General features: G+C 37.7%; 1 protein-coding gene across 4 annotated transcripts in view; it reads right to left on the reverse strand.

The window, feature by feature from the left end:
* Window positions 1-18,718, reverse strand: part of acot7 (acyl-CoA thioesterase 7) — a 49,781-nt gene that overhangs the window by 4,833 nt on the left and 26,230 nt on the right. For all 4 annotated transcript variants that reach the window (XM_031738217.2, XM_031738219.2, XM_039603905.1 and 1 more), the window contains 2 exons: window positions 13,294-13,410; window positions 8,115-8,299 (listed from right to left, as the gene is read on the reverse strand). In XM_031738217.2, coding sequence (XP_031594077.1) covers window positions 8,115-8,299; window positions 13,294-13,410 — 302 coding nt within the window. The remainder of the gene's footprint in view (window positions 1-8,114; window positions 8,300-13,293; window positions 13,411-18,718) is intronic.

An 18,718-nucleotide genomic window follows, 5' to 3' on the forward strand; every position in this document is an offset into this window, starting at 1 on the left:
CCATTATTAGTCTTGATCATCAATGACTTAACAGGCTGGCATTGCAATTTCCTGACCCATATTGTGTATCTGCATATATAGATATGATCAGATGAAACATGATGAAGATGATACTAGGGTTAGGGTAAGATGGAGGCAGATGATCTGATGTTACGAGCCCAGAAGATGAAGAAGAAGAGGAAAAAGAAGAATTACTCTCAAAATCTTCCAGTGAGATAACATCAGAGCCCAGAACTTTGGCTGTTTGGGTCAAACAGCCAAGACAGATGTTTCACCTGTTGTTAATTAGATCCACTAGGTGGACAGCTGAATGGAGCATGAAAAACCAATACGGTGTAAATGTGGAACAGGGACAATGCATGTAAAGGAGATTTGCTCAGACAATGCCAGCAAAATGCCAGGTGGGTTCCGTTGTGTTGGCGCGAGCTGTTATTAGAGTGGGCAAGGGGCATCAGTGGCACTGGCAAATGTCACTGGGTAAAGGTAGCACAAAGCTGTAAACAGCCAGCACAAGACAAATAATAGCCATCTGGACTAGAATGAGCCTGGATACTAACCTATATATCTGTGTGTGATAGAGGGACCGAGAGGTATACACAAAGGATGACATTTTAGACAAAGCTGAAAGGTATTTCATTTCTAGTCATAAAATGAATCCTTTTATATCAGCCAGGCTTTGGATGGTGAAAGGAGCTCTTCCAGTGGATCTTTTCATTTAGTCATAAATGCTTTCAGTTTTTTCACTGCAGCTATCTGATAATGCAGACATGCCAAGTTCTTATGGGCTTCATCGCAGCTTTGGCAACAGCAATGAAGAGTCTGAAGTATACAGCCTCAGTTGGATACTATTTTTCAGCAGTTTACTAATGTAAGATAGCTGACCGATATGATACTAAACTTTCTACTGTAGTATGAAAGATTGATCAGGTAACTTTGAGGGAAAATACAACAAAACATTAATTTTTTCGTTTCATTTTTTTCAAATTCACTCTGATGAAAATTTTAGATCTGAAAATGATCAATTGTTACTTATGTAGCACTTTAAATAATGCATTACATTTGCATACTTTGCAAAAGTGTTTGTAATTTAATTTATAGAACAAGTAATTTGCAGTTACAAGAAAATTAGAAGTGACATTGATCTCTAACAAAGATTTTCTGAAAGGAAAATTTAAAAGCACTAAAATACTACAAGTACTTTTTTAATAAGACTCATATTTAAGGTGTGGGCATTTTTTCTAGCATAAATATGCTAAATTACTCTTTCTAAATATAACAAAATTATACATTTTCATTATGATTTAGTATCTAATTTTGAATTTGATCTCAAAATAAAGCAACAACATGACAATACAACATCACAGACAACATTTATTACCATTTTAATCTTCTTTTGGGTGCTGCTGACAGACATAATGATATTTATCGGAAAGTAATAAAAGTTAAATAACTGTAACAAAAAAATCGTGTTCTGTCAAAGAGAAAACTGGGTTTCACTGAACTGAAGAGAATTTAGTTCGAGCTGTGAATACACAGTATTTTGTGTATGAGGTAGAATGATAACCCCCTGATGTGCACATTTAGCAGTGCCTAACAGATGCAGGCATGATCTGGGCGTTAAGTTTAACGGGTGTACCCGTTAACACGTTTCTGATTGTCTTAAATGGGAGGTATCTAAAAATAAACGAGCATCACTTCATGTGGACTACATGAGGTTGCCATGACGACCAGGCTTGTTTTCGTGTCAAGGGAGGCCAGCTGAGTCTTTGCCAGCGAGGAAGGAGGGAGATTGAAAAGAAGGAAGAAGGAAAGATCGGAGGAAAGATGGACCAAGAAGGCAAGAATAAGGGAGATATTGTGAAACAATAATTAAATCAATAAATGGAGATATGCAATAAAGAAAAACACACATAACCAAAGACACAAAGCTTTTCTTTGTTCAGCAGGGATGAATGGACCTATTAACACTGTATTTTTACTAACAATGCATTTTTTGTGCTTGCTGTTTTGAACAAAATCTACATTTTTATTCCTTTCCTTTCACACATCCACACTCCGGACTTAGCTTTGTGTAACCATGTTCTTCTACTAAGAGCTGATATAAGAGCAATGACCACTGTCTAAAGCTCTTCTAGGCACTGATTATTTCTATCCTGGCCTAGCATGCATATACACTATATTTCAGTAGTTCATTTTCAAGATTACTGTTATAGATAGGCAAGGCATTCCCCACTATCCTCTGTGCTCCTGCTGTCCTCATGCCCCACTTCGGCATAACCCACAGTATGCTAACATTAGTGACAGCCCAGCTACACATACACACACTCCCACCATCCCTAACTCCCTAGTGAGCTGAAACAGAAAAATCTAAAAATAGTGATTGCACTGAGCTCATTGGCAAGAAATCAAGGAAGGGAAAATGGGAGGGAAAGCACCTGCAGTCAAAAATAGCAGAAGTCATGTCGATCAGACTATTTATAGAGCTCAACTGGGGCAAAAGCTGCCATGAAATAATAATAAGTGATGGTTTGAGCTTTCAGGACTGTTTTCAGTTTTAATTTCAGCAGTACTAAAAAAGGACAAAAAACAGACAATTGTGTTATAAACATAAAAGAGAAGCAGGGAGAATCACCTTTTTTTCTTGGTTTTTGTTTGTTTGTTTTTTAACAAACGGAAAGAATCAGAGAGATAAAAGAGAGGTGAAATGTAATCTCGTAATAGACACTGCTCAATAAGACTAGGGGAATACCAGATGATCACAGCATAACATAAAGTCAGTTAAACAAGGGCACTAATTCATAAACCATTGTGAATCAGTTTCACCTGCTTTGGTGCAAATGACAGTGACGACAGGTGCGCTGGAGAGATAAAAACAAGGCTGCGTAAGGAGTGCAGCTCATACATGATAGCACATATATATACGCTGTCCCAAGAAGATGGAACGTCTTGGTTGGAATGGTCCACAGTTAACGTCTCACGCTACCAGTAGTGCTTTCTACATTTTATGTCGACAGAACAGAAGATTTTAAAAGACTCTAGTTGTAGTTCTTTTTTATAGCCTTTACCTACTGAAAAAGATCAACAACGTCAGGAGAGACGGAGAAACATTTAGGTGTAGGTTTCCATAAACATGGAAGGTCTTTATGAAAGATAAATGGATTTAGTCAAGGTATTGTTATTATTATTTAGTTCTGAAAGTGCACACTTGGGTGTCTTTGTCATACATTTTAACAACTTACAGTAGCCAGTCCGTTTTATCAGAGTGCCTCAAAGTAACTCAATTTATGCAACAGTACATGCAGTCATTAGTATTGTTCTACTTGCATGCAGAAAAGTCTACTCATTTGCATCATTCCTGGCAAAATAATACACAGCCAGAATAAGTAACAGAGAAACAAGTTTGTTTGTTTTATAAGGATTTTCAGTATTCCCTGATGAAAAGGGCTATGGGGTATTAGAAGATTAAAGGTATAAGAGGAAGCAAGTTTAGTATTTGGGGAAATGAAGCTTAATTAAATTTTATGCCAAGCCAAACAAGCTTTTTTTTTTTTTTTAACTTCAGTGAAAAGGTTAAAAACAACAAGCATTGCACTGTTCATGGGTAACAAAATTACCCATCTCTAAAGGTCACATTAAGTTGTGGTCACATACAGGAGTATTTTTAGCTGATACAGTGACTTTGAGGACTCTTGAAGTAGCAGTCTATGTAACACTGAGTAATAACACAATCTGTCCCACTGTTGAGCATTGGTAGATAGCTTTTGTTATGTTTAGACAGGGTGGCTGCTTCAAGGTTTCCACTCTTTGTGCCAAACTAACTGCTAACTGTCAGACACGTTTTGTGTAATCACGCTTTCATGCTAGCTCACAGAAGAAAAGGTTTTAATTCTCTGGAGGATCTTTAACACAGAGACAGTAAATACGACGGCTTACTATTTCTGGGAAATAGCTGATGATACTATTTTGTAAAGTACCATGCAAAAGTCTTGAGCCAGTCCTTGTTTCTTTATGCTTTGCTAGGTAAACCTGGCAATAGGTGCAATGATTTACTGAAACAGGCAAATGTACATGTATATTTGCAAAAATAGAGTTTGTATGATTCTAACAGGCTTGAAAGTCATTGTTTGGTACGACACCTATATTTCTACACAGCCTGAACACAAGCGTTCTTTTAATTTTTTAAACTAGTCTACAGTAATAGTTCTCCAGTCTTCTCGAAGGACATTCTTATTTGGATGTTGAGTGTCTTTGATTCTGTTCTCTGTCAAGATCCCAAACTGCTTCAATAACGTTGAGTGACAGTGTTTTATTTCTGTCCAGGTATGCTTTTACTGCATTGGCAGTGTGTTTGGAATCACTGTCATGAAAAATGAAAAAAACTGAAACTGTTGCCAATCATACTCTCTCCAGATTGTATTGCATGATGGCTCAAAAAAGTACTGTCCTGTGTACGCGATCCCAATTTGACAAGATCCCCAACACTGCTGGCTGAAATGCAGCCCCAAACCATGACAGAGCCTCCACTGTGTTGTAGACACTGATTATTGTACCTCCTCCAAAGACACTGATGACGACTGGACCCAAAAATTTCAGATTTATATTTTTCATTCAATAAGAGCTGATGCCACTGATTTTCAGTTCCGTTCTTTTAATTTTGCATACAGCCTTTTCTCCCTGTTTTTCTTCCTTAACAGGGGCTTCTTGACAGCCACCCTTTCACTAAGACCATTTTTGATGAGGCTTCACTGAACATTAGACAGATTAACTGAAGGGCCAGAGGCATCTTGCTCCTCTCCTACTTCTTTTGTTTTCCACTTTTGAAGTTTCAACAGATTTTTTAAGGACACAGAGCACACTAATGCTAATAATATTTGGGGAATTAGATTGTTAGTGCCACAATACAATTTTAACCCTCTCAAATGGTACAGGTCCCAAAGCTTATGCAGTTCATCAACCCGACCATGTTCAAAAAGTGAACTTTTTTTTTTTTTGCCTTTGCCATCCGAAGGTCATGACAGTGTGACCTGACATAAAATGACAATGAATGAAGATTTTTGCATAGATTTGACCTTGTAATAGCATGTGGTCCTAAACGTTATCAGCTGTAAAACAGCCTGTTTCAGTTTTCAATAATTTGCATGCTTGAAAAAATGTTTTGTCTCACTCCCATTTCTTCTTGTTGCATGTTCACAGTCTACTTGGAACCTTGTTAAGGTCAAACCATGCAAAATATGATTTTTTGCCATTTTTCAAGTGGTCTTAAACTTTTGATTGGGACTGTATAATCGTTAGTATTTTATACAGATTCAACAAAAGAACTGGAAACAAATGATATGTTTTTGTGCCTAAAGATATCATTTAAAATAAAATATTTGCTATTTTGTTTGGTATGCATAGACGAAATGCTTTATTATATTTGACTGATTCATAGGTCAGTATTAAGTTACCAAAAAAAATAAAATTCCTCTAAAAATGGTCGGCCTATGTTTATTACTCAACACTATTTTAAAAATTACAAGTCTCTGGTCTTTGGAAGCAGAATATAAAGAAATGAGGGGGGAATCAAGACTTTTGCACAAGACCTTTTATGTGGTCGAAATGTAAGGATGTGGAGGCCAAATACACAAAAACATTTGGCTTCCACATCCTTCCATTTTGATTTGTTCTGCTCACTATCATCTGACTTACGATGCTATTTGATGTGTTTATTATCTTTCCAACTCCCACAGTCCCATCTCTCCTGTTAGGGAAAATTTGGGTGTTAATTGGACTGACGTGTTGAACCTTATTTCCTGCACATGACGTTTCTCGTGTACACACCAAAGACCAACAATTATGAAAAGGTTTACTGCCATCAGTAGAGTCAGAGTCAATCTCATCTCATGCTTATGCCCCCAGTAAATAGTCATAAAGCCAGAAATAGCACCGATCGAGCCTTGTCCTCCTCCTCTTGCTCATATAAATAAACACACACGCATTTGTGCTCAATGATCTGTTCCATGCATGTGCACATTCACAGGCAATGCTCATTCTAACACATGCAGACCTGCACACAAAGGGCTCGTGTTTGTGTACGTGCACTTTCTTCATAACTCATTCACACACACGTTTCTCGTTTGCCCTGCCCTTGTTTATTTGACAAGCTACATCAGATCCCTGGCAGCCTAGGCTCCATTTAGATTTCCATTTATAGTGTTGAGGATAAATTATTAAAATCACCAGGAGATTTTTTAGCCTCTCTTTTGATAAAATTGAGGTCTGAAGAGAAATTACAATGAGTCTAATCACTGCTACAATTCCCTCCTATTAAAACAAAAGCAATGAGCAGCTTACATGAGGCAGAAAACCAGGTAATGAATGCATGGAGGGAGAGGCAGACAATGGGCAAACCAAATGCAGGTTTTGTGAAATGGAAATCAGGGGACTGACAGACACTTTTGAAAAGGCCAACCAAAGGCGTCATGCATTTGATGAACACTTCTATCTGCAGGGGCATCATCAGAGAAGTCTCGAATAAATGTGCTGTGGTTTATAAAGGCTAATACTGCACCTTCAACTGTGACCTGATGGTCAAATGAGTCACTGCTGCACTTGTGGCATGACAACACACCTATAACAATCCTTTTTCACGCTTCATTCTCAACCACAGCAGCTTTCTTCCTGCAAATTTCTTATTACACGCTCATGGTACTTGAAACATGGAAGGACATGGTGTCATGCACAACTGTAATGCAGGGGGGAGTTAAAATACATTTTTGTAGAATACATGTATTATTGTCAAAAATCAATGATTTATTATTTCTATTTTTACTTATTATCATACCATTTGTTTTTCTTCTTTGTTCTTCTGTTGCTAGTATTATTGCCTAGTATTATTGCCTTTGGCAATAATATTCTACAAATACTTCTAGTTTAATTATTAGTCCTGGTGTAAACTCTGTAAAATTTGTACAAGTGTGCACTTGAGGAAATAATGACCTGCTGCTGGTCGGCCAAATTTGAAACTGCCCACCCATCTCATTTCATTGTTGCAAAGCTAATGGTAACATTACCAAATCAAGAAAACTGAATGCAGTACATCATTAACAACAACAACAACAACAACAACAACAACAACTCAAACAAAACATTAAGTGGAATTTGAATTGCTCAATTACAAAATATGGAGTGAAAATCTTAATCTTGACACTTAAAAATAATGTGAACCTTAACACAAACTGCATTGCAGTGTTTAGAATATGGTTTTAAAAGCTCCTCGGTTGTGTGAAATTGCAAAAAGATAGCTTCTCATTAATATTAATGACTTAAACAGATGGGCCATGAGCTCAGTGTTTGCATAAAAACAAGGTTTGGATCGTTATGTGTTGCAGAGCCTGAACAAACAGCAGGCATCTCTCTCCTGTCTGCAGGTAAGCATGAAGTCTTTGCTTGCTGACAGTAAGTGCTGAGTCAGGCATACTCATCCCAGAGATACTCATCTCGGAGATCTTGTGGGAATAATATCATTCAGCCCTGCTCACTGCTGAAGGATAATACCCCAACACTACGAGGATTTGAATGCTTTCTAAAGAGACTGACATGTGGAATTCCTAAACAATGGGCAGTATCTTTGAGCTTTCCAAAAATCATGTCTGTGAAGACAGTCTTTAATATATAATCTTAAAAGTATTACATCTTTTTCATATTTATGATTTTTTTTTCAGTTATCTGGAAAATTTTTACAGTGGTTTTGGATCAAAGATCAGTGTGACCCAACTCAACATTTTCTATAAATGAAGGCTGCATCTCCATTGATCCAGTCTTGTAATGGCCATTTTACATGTCATGATAAAGAAATATTACTAATGGAAATGTTATCAGCAGTGAGAAGAGAACAAACTACAAATAAGTAGCCTTTAAAAGATGATATCGCGGTAAAAAGGCAACAAAATCCATGCCCTGATTATTTTCCATTATAACAATACTATAAAAAAAACAGGCTTGACTGTCAGTGTTTGTGAATGTAATTACTCTATATTAATGGATAAGGATGTAAAAATCGTATAACATCACAAATTCTGTATCAAGGTTTTAAAAGACAGGCAGACTTTAGAAGGAGACTGGACGATACCAACCTTAAGGGCGGGGACAGGCAGGGGCTTATTGTCCTTGTCCAGGGAAATGAAGGTGAAGAAAGCTGAGACAGCACGATATTTCCCCTTCTCTGCCTCCACCAGTGAGGACGCGTCTACCAACACCTCAATTTCCATCGATTTGTTACTGACAAATGTGAGTCGTCCCGTCACCGTCACCACACACCCTTAGGAAGAAGAGGAAAAGGATATTGAGCACTCTGATTTTCAGTGTTTTTAAATAAACCTAAATATGTTGCCATTTAGAGACATTTTCATTTTTTGACATTTACCATAACATTTTCTACCATTTCTCAGACATAGCAGTTATTTTAAGGTTTCACTTAGTCTTATAAAGGTGAAAAAAAGAAGTTGCACAAGTCATCGGGTTTTCACACAAACACTGCCTCATCAAAATACTAAATAATGTAAGTAAACTCATACTAAATATCTTTAATTACACAGAAAATGATCTATATAATAAACCAGCAGAGGAAGATTTCAGCTCTTTTCTTGCAGTCTCTATCACATTGTTGCATCATGGACCTTTCCAGACAGGCCGGCGACCTCTGGCTAAAAGCTCAGACTGAAGTAATATTGAAGCTGCACTTTCTCAGATATCTAATCAATCCACTGTGTTTCACTCAAAAATGTGCTCTCTCCTGCTTTTGTCACTGCAGCGAGGTGGGAAAAAAAGTCATCAAATAATATTACAGAGCATTGTTGATGTATTTCATTATTCTCTTTGATGTGCCTGTACTGTAATATTACTGCAGTTGCCATAGAGACAAGGAAAGAAGGTGTTACTCCTGCAGTCAGGAACAGATCGCAAGTATATGAGTGAGATCTTATAAAATAGTCAAAGTCCTAAATAATAAATGATGCACATAAAAAGAGGGAAAAAAGGCTTTTATCAGTGTATGAGCTGCAAAGCACTCTGACACGATGACAACAATACAAGAATTCTACCAGAATTAGACTTGACTGTTGTTCAGTTACAGATCTCATATTCATGCAGGATACTCTGCAAAATTCATGGGTATGAGTTCGGTTTTCATGACAAGCAAGCCTCTGTTGTCAAAAGATATGTTTATAGAGTCAATAATTGGGATTTAACAGTAAATCCAGGTTTGTTACCCTAACCCATCCATGCATCCATCCTCTTATCCAATTCAGGATCACAGGGGCCTAGAGCATATCCCAGCTGTGACAGGTTGAGAGGCCGTGTACACCCTAGATAGGCTGTCAGGCTATCACTTGGCTGACACAAAGAGACAGACAAGCATTCACGCTCACATTCGAACCTAGGGCCAATTTAGAATAGCCAGTTACCCTAACATGAATGTCTTTGAAGTGTGAGAAGAAGCCCAGAGCGCGCGGAACGAAAACACACGCAGGAACAACGAGACTACATTTATAAAGCAGTTACTTTTTAAGGCTCTAACAAACAAACTTTTTGTTTTGATTATGGTTTTCTGTGATGCAGCCTAAAACTGAAGTGCTGAGGGTAAAAAGTAAAAAAATAGAGACGGCAAGGAAATGCAAAACTGCACACAGGTTCAGCATAGGCACACAGGAGAAAATAACACACTCTAAGTTTATGACATGCAAAAAATATCCAAAATCTTAAATTACAAACAACAAGAATTCTAATGATATAGAGAGCTTAACAAATTGATTATCACCACCAAATACAAGGTTTAGGCCACAGCTGCCTTAAATTAACAGTATTATTAATTACCTAAGTGATTTTTTTAAGTTTCTGTAATGTTTAATCCCACAATATGCACAAGGTCTTTAATCAAGTTGAGAAAATTCAACTTTTTAGATTTTTATATATGTTAAGATAACTCTTACGCCAAATATTATCACACATTCAGTAACCTTGGATGCTGGGATATTTAGGAAATGGCAACAAGGTGACCATGAAAATCCATATTGGTGAAGAATTTTAAACGGATAATAACGTGCAGTAACTGCGGTGTGGTCTTTTCAGCATACCTGACAACCGAGACCACAAATTTAAAGCATTTCATTTCGTTTTTTGTCGACTGACCTTTAGAGGCTTTTTTTAATGCTCCCATGTGTCAAGTCTCATTTAGATAAACTATCTCTTACTACGATTTATTAGGCTCAGTGAAACGACCTCTGCTTAGTGACATTACACAAAAATGAGGCTTGATGATGGGGGACTTTGAAGGCCTTCAGATTAATGCAGAATGTAGCTCTTGACTTGTGCAGCATTGGAGGTCAGCCAACCAAAACAACTGGCAGCGTCTCATGTCTGAAGAACTGATAAAGCTAATCTGCTTTCATGAAGGTACCCAGTCCATGTCCAGGCTCAGTGCTGTATTCACTGAAGTGGGAATGTAATACCACACAACAACAGATTTGTTATTTTACTTCCACAGAGTCTAGGTTTTTCTGTTAGTCTTTTCACTGACCAATAAATTGCATTAATACCTTTTTTTAATGAGTCTAACATGATGAAAACTCCACTACGTTTCCATTTAAAGAGTAGATTTCAGTGTCATTCCACAGGTCATTTTTTTCTTTAGCCAAACAGTTCATGGATGTCAGGGTTTTAACAAATAATTCTTTCAATGAAAAGAAATGTACAATTAATAAACAAGAACGACATTGTGACCATTCACGACGACACACTGGTCGTTTTATTTTTTCTTCTGTATCACATTTTCACTCTCGCCATCAGGGCTCCAGTCCCTGTTCCTGAAATGTCCTTTCATCCAACCTTTTGAAGTTTCATGCCTTTCTTCTCATTATTTGTACCTCTGGTTGTTTTGCTATAATGGATCACAGAAAAGACCCCTGCCTGAACTCTCCTATGGTACATTATTGACTACTATATTATCACCGGTGCATCCTCATCAGTGCCTCTATATTTGAATTATTAAGATTCCTTTTTTTAACTATAATCATGGTGTTCTTTGTGTCTTCTGTGGTTTTTTGAAGGTGGACCTCTGAGGCAGTTCAAAGCAGAACCCACCAAAAGCCCATAAACAAATCTTAGCCTGTTTAACATTCTGGGTCTTAACTTTCCACTTTAGTCATTTAAGGCTCATTGTTGTCCATTTGTCTTCACATGGGGTTGAAATTTCATACATACTAGTTAAGTATTCTTAGACCCTTTGTAGTATTTGTAGACATTTTTAGTATCAAATGGTGCTTAAAAGGAAAAATCACCATCCTCTCAGGTATCACAACTAGGTCAGTTTTTGTAATGTTTCTACTCTATTACCACAATTAAAATTAAGCTATCCAGATGTCCAGCGCTTAGTGACCCAGGACCTTAATAGGACATTTGTTTGTTCCTTTATATATTTGTGTGGCAAAGGTTGAAATGCCAAAAGAAACAGTAGCAAGACAAAAATGCATAAAAATAAAATGACAAAATAAATCCAGAGGTAGAGTCGACAATGCTAGTGGCTGTTTTTTAGGATCCTTTTTGTTTTGATACTTATTTCCATTATTTTCCCTAAACTTACCTCTTAACTTTTTTTTTTTTTTTTTTTTTGCCTGACCAGCTAGAGCAAAAATGAGAACTGTAGAAGTGACATAACCCCTAAGTCACTGTGGAGCCAGGGGAAATCATGTCAGCACTAACTGAACTGTGAGGACAGATGAAGGTAGCAAGTGGAGCAACTAGGGGCAGATGAAAGATGTGGTCATGGATCTCCACCACTCTGTGCTGTTCAGTTTTGTGTTCCTCACACTCCTGAAAGGAGGGTTTTAAATGTTTTAAAGGTCCCAACTCCTTCACATCCTGCCACTCTGTCTGTGTAGTTCAAACTGTTGGAAAAACAGTGAACTGAGCAAATGTTGCAGCATGAAAGTTGTATTTAAAAGCACATATACTGCACAGCTGACCTTGTACACTTATGCTAAGCTGTAAAACTATTAATTACTCAACAGGGTTGCAGAGATGTAGCTGGTCTGTTGTTTTCAAATCATAACCTAGCAATATGAACATTATGTTTAGTACTGAGTACTTTAGTACTTATTTCAGATTTATTTTTGATTTGCCACATGTTGATGCCCCCCTGACACAACCCATTCACCAGCCCTAGGAGTCCACTAGTATTTCAGTTCCACTGGCACAAGTCTCTTTGAAAAGACACAGTCACTTCTGAGGTGTTAAAATTCCACAAAATGACAAAATAACAAACTGTACGAGTTGGTGGAACAGCTAACAGCACAGACAGAAGATAATGAGCCTGTAACATGCAAGATAGATCACAGCCCTGAACTTAACTGAGGAGGTTGCAGTTATATTGTATTGTCAAACATGTATCATACATATGTCTGTTATGTGTGCCTTTTTCGGGAGACTATGTTCCTGCCTTCTTAGAATTGCTTTTATTATGACTGTCCCTGAAGGACTTTGGATAAGCTCGCTTATCCAGGAAGTCCTGGCAATAAATTCTGCACTCCAGTGTTCGACTGGACACATTTTCCAACTGAAATATCAAAGGCTACATGGATAAAGGTATTTAGAGGCTTAGAATTTGTTCATCTGAACCTTTCAGACTGTGAGGCGCTTACAGCAAATACAGTATAAATAGACAAAGTTTGGTAATGGAAAATAGTTCGGTCATTATTAACAGTGGTGTGTGTTTCCAGATGTAGTGGCAGCTCTACAAAACACAGTTGGCCTTGGATAGCAACCGTGTGACAGCTGTTAACGTTGGCTTAGTTGATTTAAAACAGCACCGCCCGAGGCTGAATTGAAAAATGCTTTAGAGTTTCCATTTTATCATCTCTGGTCAAAAGGCGAGAAAACGTTTTGCTCTATCCACGACTTTTGACTCCCCCCCTCACCTTTTTTCCTCTCTCTTTCGATCCCTTTTCTTTTTCTATTCCTCCTCCTTTTTGTTTTTATGGTATTATCTCTCCTCCTGTCTTTTGCCAAACTGGCCATCAACCCCATCAGCAGCAACATAATATCTACTTAGGTAATAATGTAAGAAAATAAAGATAAAAATAAATAAAAAATACTAACAAGAGGAGTGTATAGAGAGTCTACAGCGTTCCTCTTGGTAAAGCAAATGGACAAGACAAAAAAAAAAGGCAATAATTACGTGAAAATATCTCCCTGCATCTCTGGATATTTGTAAGTATCAGAGATTTAAAAGTTTGAGTGTATTCTCTGTGTTATCCTCACCTTTCTTGATCTTGCGATGGAAATTGATGGCATCCACTGAGGCAGTGACAACATTGGTGTTGCAGTGACGAGCTGCCACAATGCCAGCGACCTCATCCATCAGCTTCATGGTCACACCTGTGTCAAACACACACACTTTTAATTTATTGCATGCAGTCCAGCCAAAAAAGAAGCTGCATAGATTACCATTTTACACCACCCTAATCTATTTTTCTAATTCCACTATAACTCTCTTGAACAGTATGACACTAACGACACGATCCGTCCACCATCAGTTCTGTAGAGATGCAACGTGAGGAACTATGTGAATATCAGCTAATGTGCTCCACTTTCTGCTTAAGCTACAAAATAGCTTTGTTGTTTGTGAGTAACAAAAATACATTTTCAGGGTCAAGAATGAAGCAAAACTGACCAACATGTGATTGTGAGCCTGTACAACCTGTAGCATCCTGCACTCTTTTCATCCCCGGTGAAACTTGACACTCGCTTGTCTTTAAATCGACAAAAGCTTTTAAAAGAAAATGTAGTCATCAAGCTGCAGCCAAGTTCGAGACACGGTTTCACTGAGAAGAGATTATTGGATGTGGAGGCTAATGGGATTCCTAATGCAATTAGAAAACTATCCACCTAAAGTTAAATGCCAAATAATGAACAAGTCTGCTTGCCATTTTCTCAACATTACCTTTTCTTTCAGACGCATTAGTCTAATGTGTATGAGCTGACTGTCTACCAGAAGTGTTTCCAGCCAGCTCACTGTCAGCAGAAATATGTCATCGGGGCTCAATTAAATAAAAGGCATTATTAATTTTTATGTTTCCCCCATGTTTGGGAATAATTCAAGTTAATCTCTTCAAATTACAGCCTGTTTATCCACTGTAAACAACATATAATGAAAAGGCAAACTGAAAAAACACTTAAAGACACTACACGGGTCATTTGTCTGCACCATTAAAACAGGATAAATTATATTACATTTTTATTTACATTTTAAATTAAAACAGGACAGAGTAACATTACCAAAATCTATTTTTTTTATGTTAAATCTAAGTACCAATATTTTCTCAAATTAGTACATACAAATAGTTTACAGGCAGTAATTGTGGCATTTTTCCTTCATTGCAATGTATGACTGCATACAGTGACCACTGGTTGTGCACTGCTTTTTGTGAGGCACACTGTGAGTAAAGCGGGTATAGTAATACTCACTATATATTCAGACAAACACCATAAACTGGCAAACTGTTTATACAGCCCTGCACATAATGAGTGTCCTAAGAAGCCTGAAGAGACTGAAGAGTGTAAAATTATTATTCCTGCACAAAACGTCTGAACCAGTGTTGGCCAGGCAAGAAGCACAAAGTTAGGAAAAATTGCCGTCTGGCCAACATCTAATTCCCAGTAAAACTGCAACGCGTCGTCGTTACTGTTACAGATCAAATAAACATTAATTAGTGAGCTACAGTCACGCTTCAGACAGAGCCAGTAAGCCCCTGCGTGTTTGAAACGCATACAGAGATAAATGTTTGTGTTTGCTGTGCAGTCAATGTGTTTAGCCCAATCTTGGTAAAAACAGGGTGCTTGTAAGTATCTGGAACACAACGTGCACGAAGACAAAGAGTTGTTTCTCAAGAAAATGAAAACATGTGGTCGTAACACATGTGAAGAAGACTTGGATAGATTGTGTGCCGCAGTTTGTTATTACAGTCGTTATCAATGACTGCGTACTCAGTCTCAGCCCTGCAGCTGTTCCAAAGTGCAACAGTGAAGTCTGTTCTCTGTGAGAGATGAAACTACAAAAGCTCAATAGCCTCCTTTTAAAGTCAACAGGAGGGTGTGCATTTGATTAAGATGTAGACAGATTTAGTGTAAAGTATCACATTTCAAACAATTCAACAACAAAAAAGTTTACAGACCACCTTTTCACTCGCAAATAAAGCTTGCAAATAGTCTGAAGTGCAAGAAAACACTTTGAAATCAAAGTTTAGAGATTACATGAAAGCTTTGCCATTTATACGACATGTAACTTGGCAACTTGTGTCAAATGCAAAGGAAGCAATTGTTAGTTGAGCTCTCGCAGAAAGCAAGTGTGTGGCTTAAAATGAACAGAAAAAATAAAGAGGATGGCGTCTGCTTGTCTTCTCTGTGAAAGAGTGTGTGCACTCTTCCACATGTGCTTTTGTGAACCTATGCTCATTTGAAGACAGACGTACCCTCCGCTAGACACTCCGGTTGCCTCAGTCGTTCCCTCTGAGCTGCTTTTTGTATAGCTTGTGTTACAGCAAATCAATAAGTGAGCTTTCTGATTGCTGATTTGGCTCCCGAGGGTTCATACCATCTGCACTGTGTAGCTCTGTTTGTGACAGCCAAATGTGTGGGAGTACAAACAGAATGTACCGCTTCTCCAAAATGCAGCATTCACTCTAAAAAGTGGGCCCACTGAGTTGATTAAGAACTAAACACGCTATTACTGAGACATGCTCTTACCCCAAATCATGTCCAGAGAATAATGGTCATTTTATTTACCGTACCAGTGTCTGCAAAGGGACACTGTCCAGGCTAAGTAGAACCATTACAGACTGTACTAGTTCATGACTTTCCAACAGGACGTTTTAAAATAGAAAATGGATTAGCGCTGACTCTGATGTGTGATTATTTCGTTCAACTCAAACCCAAAACAAAAAAGGGCTGATTGATTAAGTATACTTGTCAAAAGTGCTCTCTGATTGAGGCTGATGATATGACTACATTTAAGGAAATGCTGTTGCCACACATAAATGGGACAATAGCATGTTAAGCTAAAATGTGTTTGGGCAAACCAAATTATGCCCTTAAATCTGTTGCAAAGTTGTTTTTCTTGGTTTGTTTTTTTTGCGTTTTGCTTTGTTTTTGTTTTGTTTTTTTCATTTCTGCTATGTTGTGAAAATTGATGGGATCTCACCTAAGATTGAAAATTTCCCCTGGGTACAAGGCACAGCAGGCTACTATGATTCAAAGCCTGGAGCAGTCGTGTCTGAGCATGTAACACTTAATGGAGATGGATCCTGACCTGAACAAGAGGATAAAATTGAAAGTAAATGCTGCATTACATCAAAGTGGCAAACCTCCTGACTTTAGTTTGTTAGGATCCCCCTCTGACTGAAAGTTTCTCTCATCTCACTCCATTTTATCTACCAACAAATTTAATCATTACCTTATAATAAAAAAAATCAAAAAGGGAGACAATAACATTTTCTCATAGTACTGTTTTCAAGCAAAATGGGTCACATAATCACGCGGCTCTGCGGTTTCACTCCACCCTGACATTTATAACAACTTCTAGCTGTTGTTTCGGATTTCAGCTGCATTTATTTTTTCCGTCTCACAGCTCTGATCGATGTTTTTAAACAGAGGAAGCAGCTGTTTTCAGGGAAAATCCCCCATCCAGGACTAGACTACATGCAAAGTTAGTAACCAGCTCATTAACGGAGTGAAGGATTTAGCAGCAAAAGGCCAGATATTTCACTGTTACAGAATCCGATCTGAAATATCAGTTTCTGTAAGTAGATATTGCAGATTCTACACAATGTAAGTAAACAGCTCTCCTTCCCTTTGCTACATTATGCGTTTTACCGTTTAGGATTTTAGGAAGACTTTTTTTAAAGGTCATTTCAGTTTTTGAATGATGAGCTCAGAGTTTCTTAGTTCGAATAATATTGATAATTGGCTTAGCAAAATCTTGCTTCCGTGACATAAACTGATAACCATCCAGGCATCGGGCTGTTTTTCAGCTGTTAACGAACTGCAACATTTTATGCAAATCTTTTCCACTAAAGTTAAGGCATTTGGTAGCGAAACGATAATTTATTGTATTATACATCAATCATACAGTCGGATTTGTTACAAAGTTATTACAATTAAAGCTGAAATCTGAGAGTAGAATTTAAAGCAGCAATCTAACTGAGCCAGATAAGCAGTAAGTACATAGTGCAGCTCCATTTTCTACATTAATGTCTTTTTTTCTCGTCATTTCAAACAACAAAGTATCTGAGTCGGAAGCAGCCGTGCGTCAACAGATAAACCCAGAGACTTCTGGTGGCTAAGAATAACTATGAGCACTTTTTCGCTAAAAGTTTAATGGCTTAGCTGAAAGGCAATTATGAAGAATCGTCTACATTATCTAAATTTTTTTAATTTAGTTTTGTTTTTTTCCACAACATATGCTTGTCAAATTACGGGAAAATGGTTTAGCATTTCCCAGACTGGTTCATTAGCATTACTCATCAGCAGCACTAAAGTTATAGGCTGTGTTTACTTCAGAGAGCTGCTATTAAATTAAGCTGTTTTTGGGGAAAAGCAGTGTGTGCCAGTGTGTATAAAGAGTATGGGGGATGCTAGGACCCCAGTTGTTTTATTAAAAAGCTGACCAGAGCTAAAAAAGAAACTTTTGTTAAGTGGACAGAACATGACACACTATATCTATGACGTGTAAATTATTAAATGGTTTGTTAAAAGTAGCAATAGAAAGCTTTAAATAAGGAAAACATTAAATATATAATAAAAACGTGTTTTATACAAATAAAATCTATAAGATATAACTTCTCTCATAAAGCCCTTTACTTTTTTCATCTGCACCCTGCTACATGCTACCTCTTGCCTATTTAAAGTGCTTACCTACTGTGTATACTTCCTTATTGACCCAACATTTAAGCACACAAGTGGCTGTGTAACATGTGCGTGCGATGTGCAACTTTCTGTGTACCTGAACTACATGAAAACGTACATAGGAGGAACATCAGGGACAATGCATTATTGACACTTAAAGGTTCACTTCTGTCTGGCAGACATTTTTTGTACTAATAGAAATCAATTTTAAAAGCTAATTTTAAAAAAAGCTAAACTGCAATTTTGGTAAATGCGGTGTCTTATTTACTGTCCACAGAAGAGATAACAGTCAAAATCAGGTAACTGCTGACAACTCATTTTAGCTGCACATAATCCACATTTCCTGAACTCAAATAAATGCTTGCATATCATTTATTTCTTCCAAGATCAGCTTGGATTCCCAAACTAGCAAGTGCAACAAAACCCTGTGACTACAATGTTGTGCCACATCAAGTTAAAGACTGCACTGTCCTTGGGGACCAAAGATGCTTGTCTTGATTAATCACTACCGTCAGAGGAACTGCTAATGCAACTCCTGCACAAAGCAATCTCCCTGTACAGTCAATGTAAAAGGTTAAAGTGAGGCTCAATGTGAGACTGCAAAAGAGGACATGCGAGGCCAAGTCAGCCCTGGGCCTGGCGTTACACATTCACAGAATGACATGGCACACTATGACTCTCCCTTTGCCGTAGGGTGGGAACACAGAAGGCGGGAGGGGGAGGGGCAGCTTGTGTGTGAAGAGGAAAGACAGCTCACTCCAATGGGGAAAAAAGGGCAATTAGC

The sequence above is a fragment of the Oreochromis aureus genome, linkage group 20, assembly GCF_013358895.1.
Source record: "Oreochromis aureus strain Israel breed Guangdong linkage group 20, ZZ_aureus, whole genome shotgun sequence".
NCBI classification, from domain to species: Eukaryota; Metazoa; Chordata; class Actinopteri; order Cichliformes; family Cichlidae; genus Oreochromis; species Oreochromis aureus.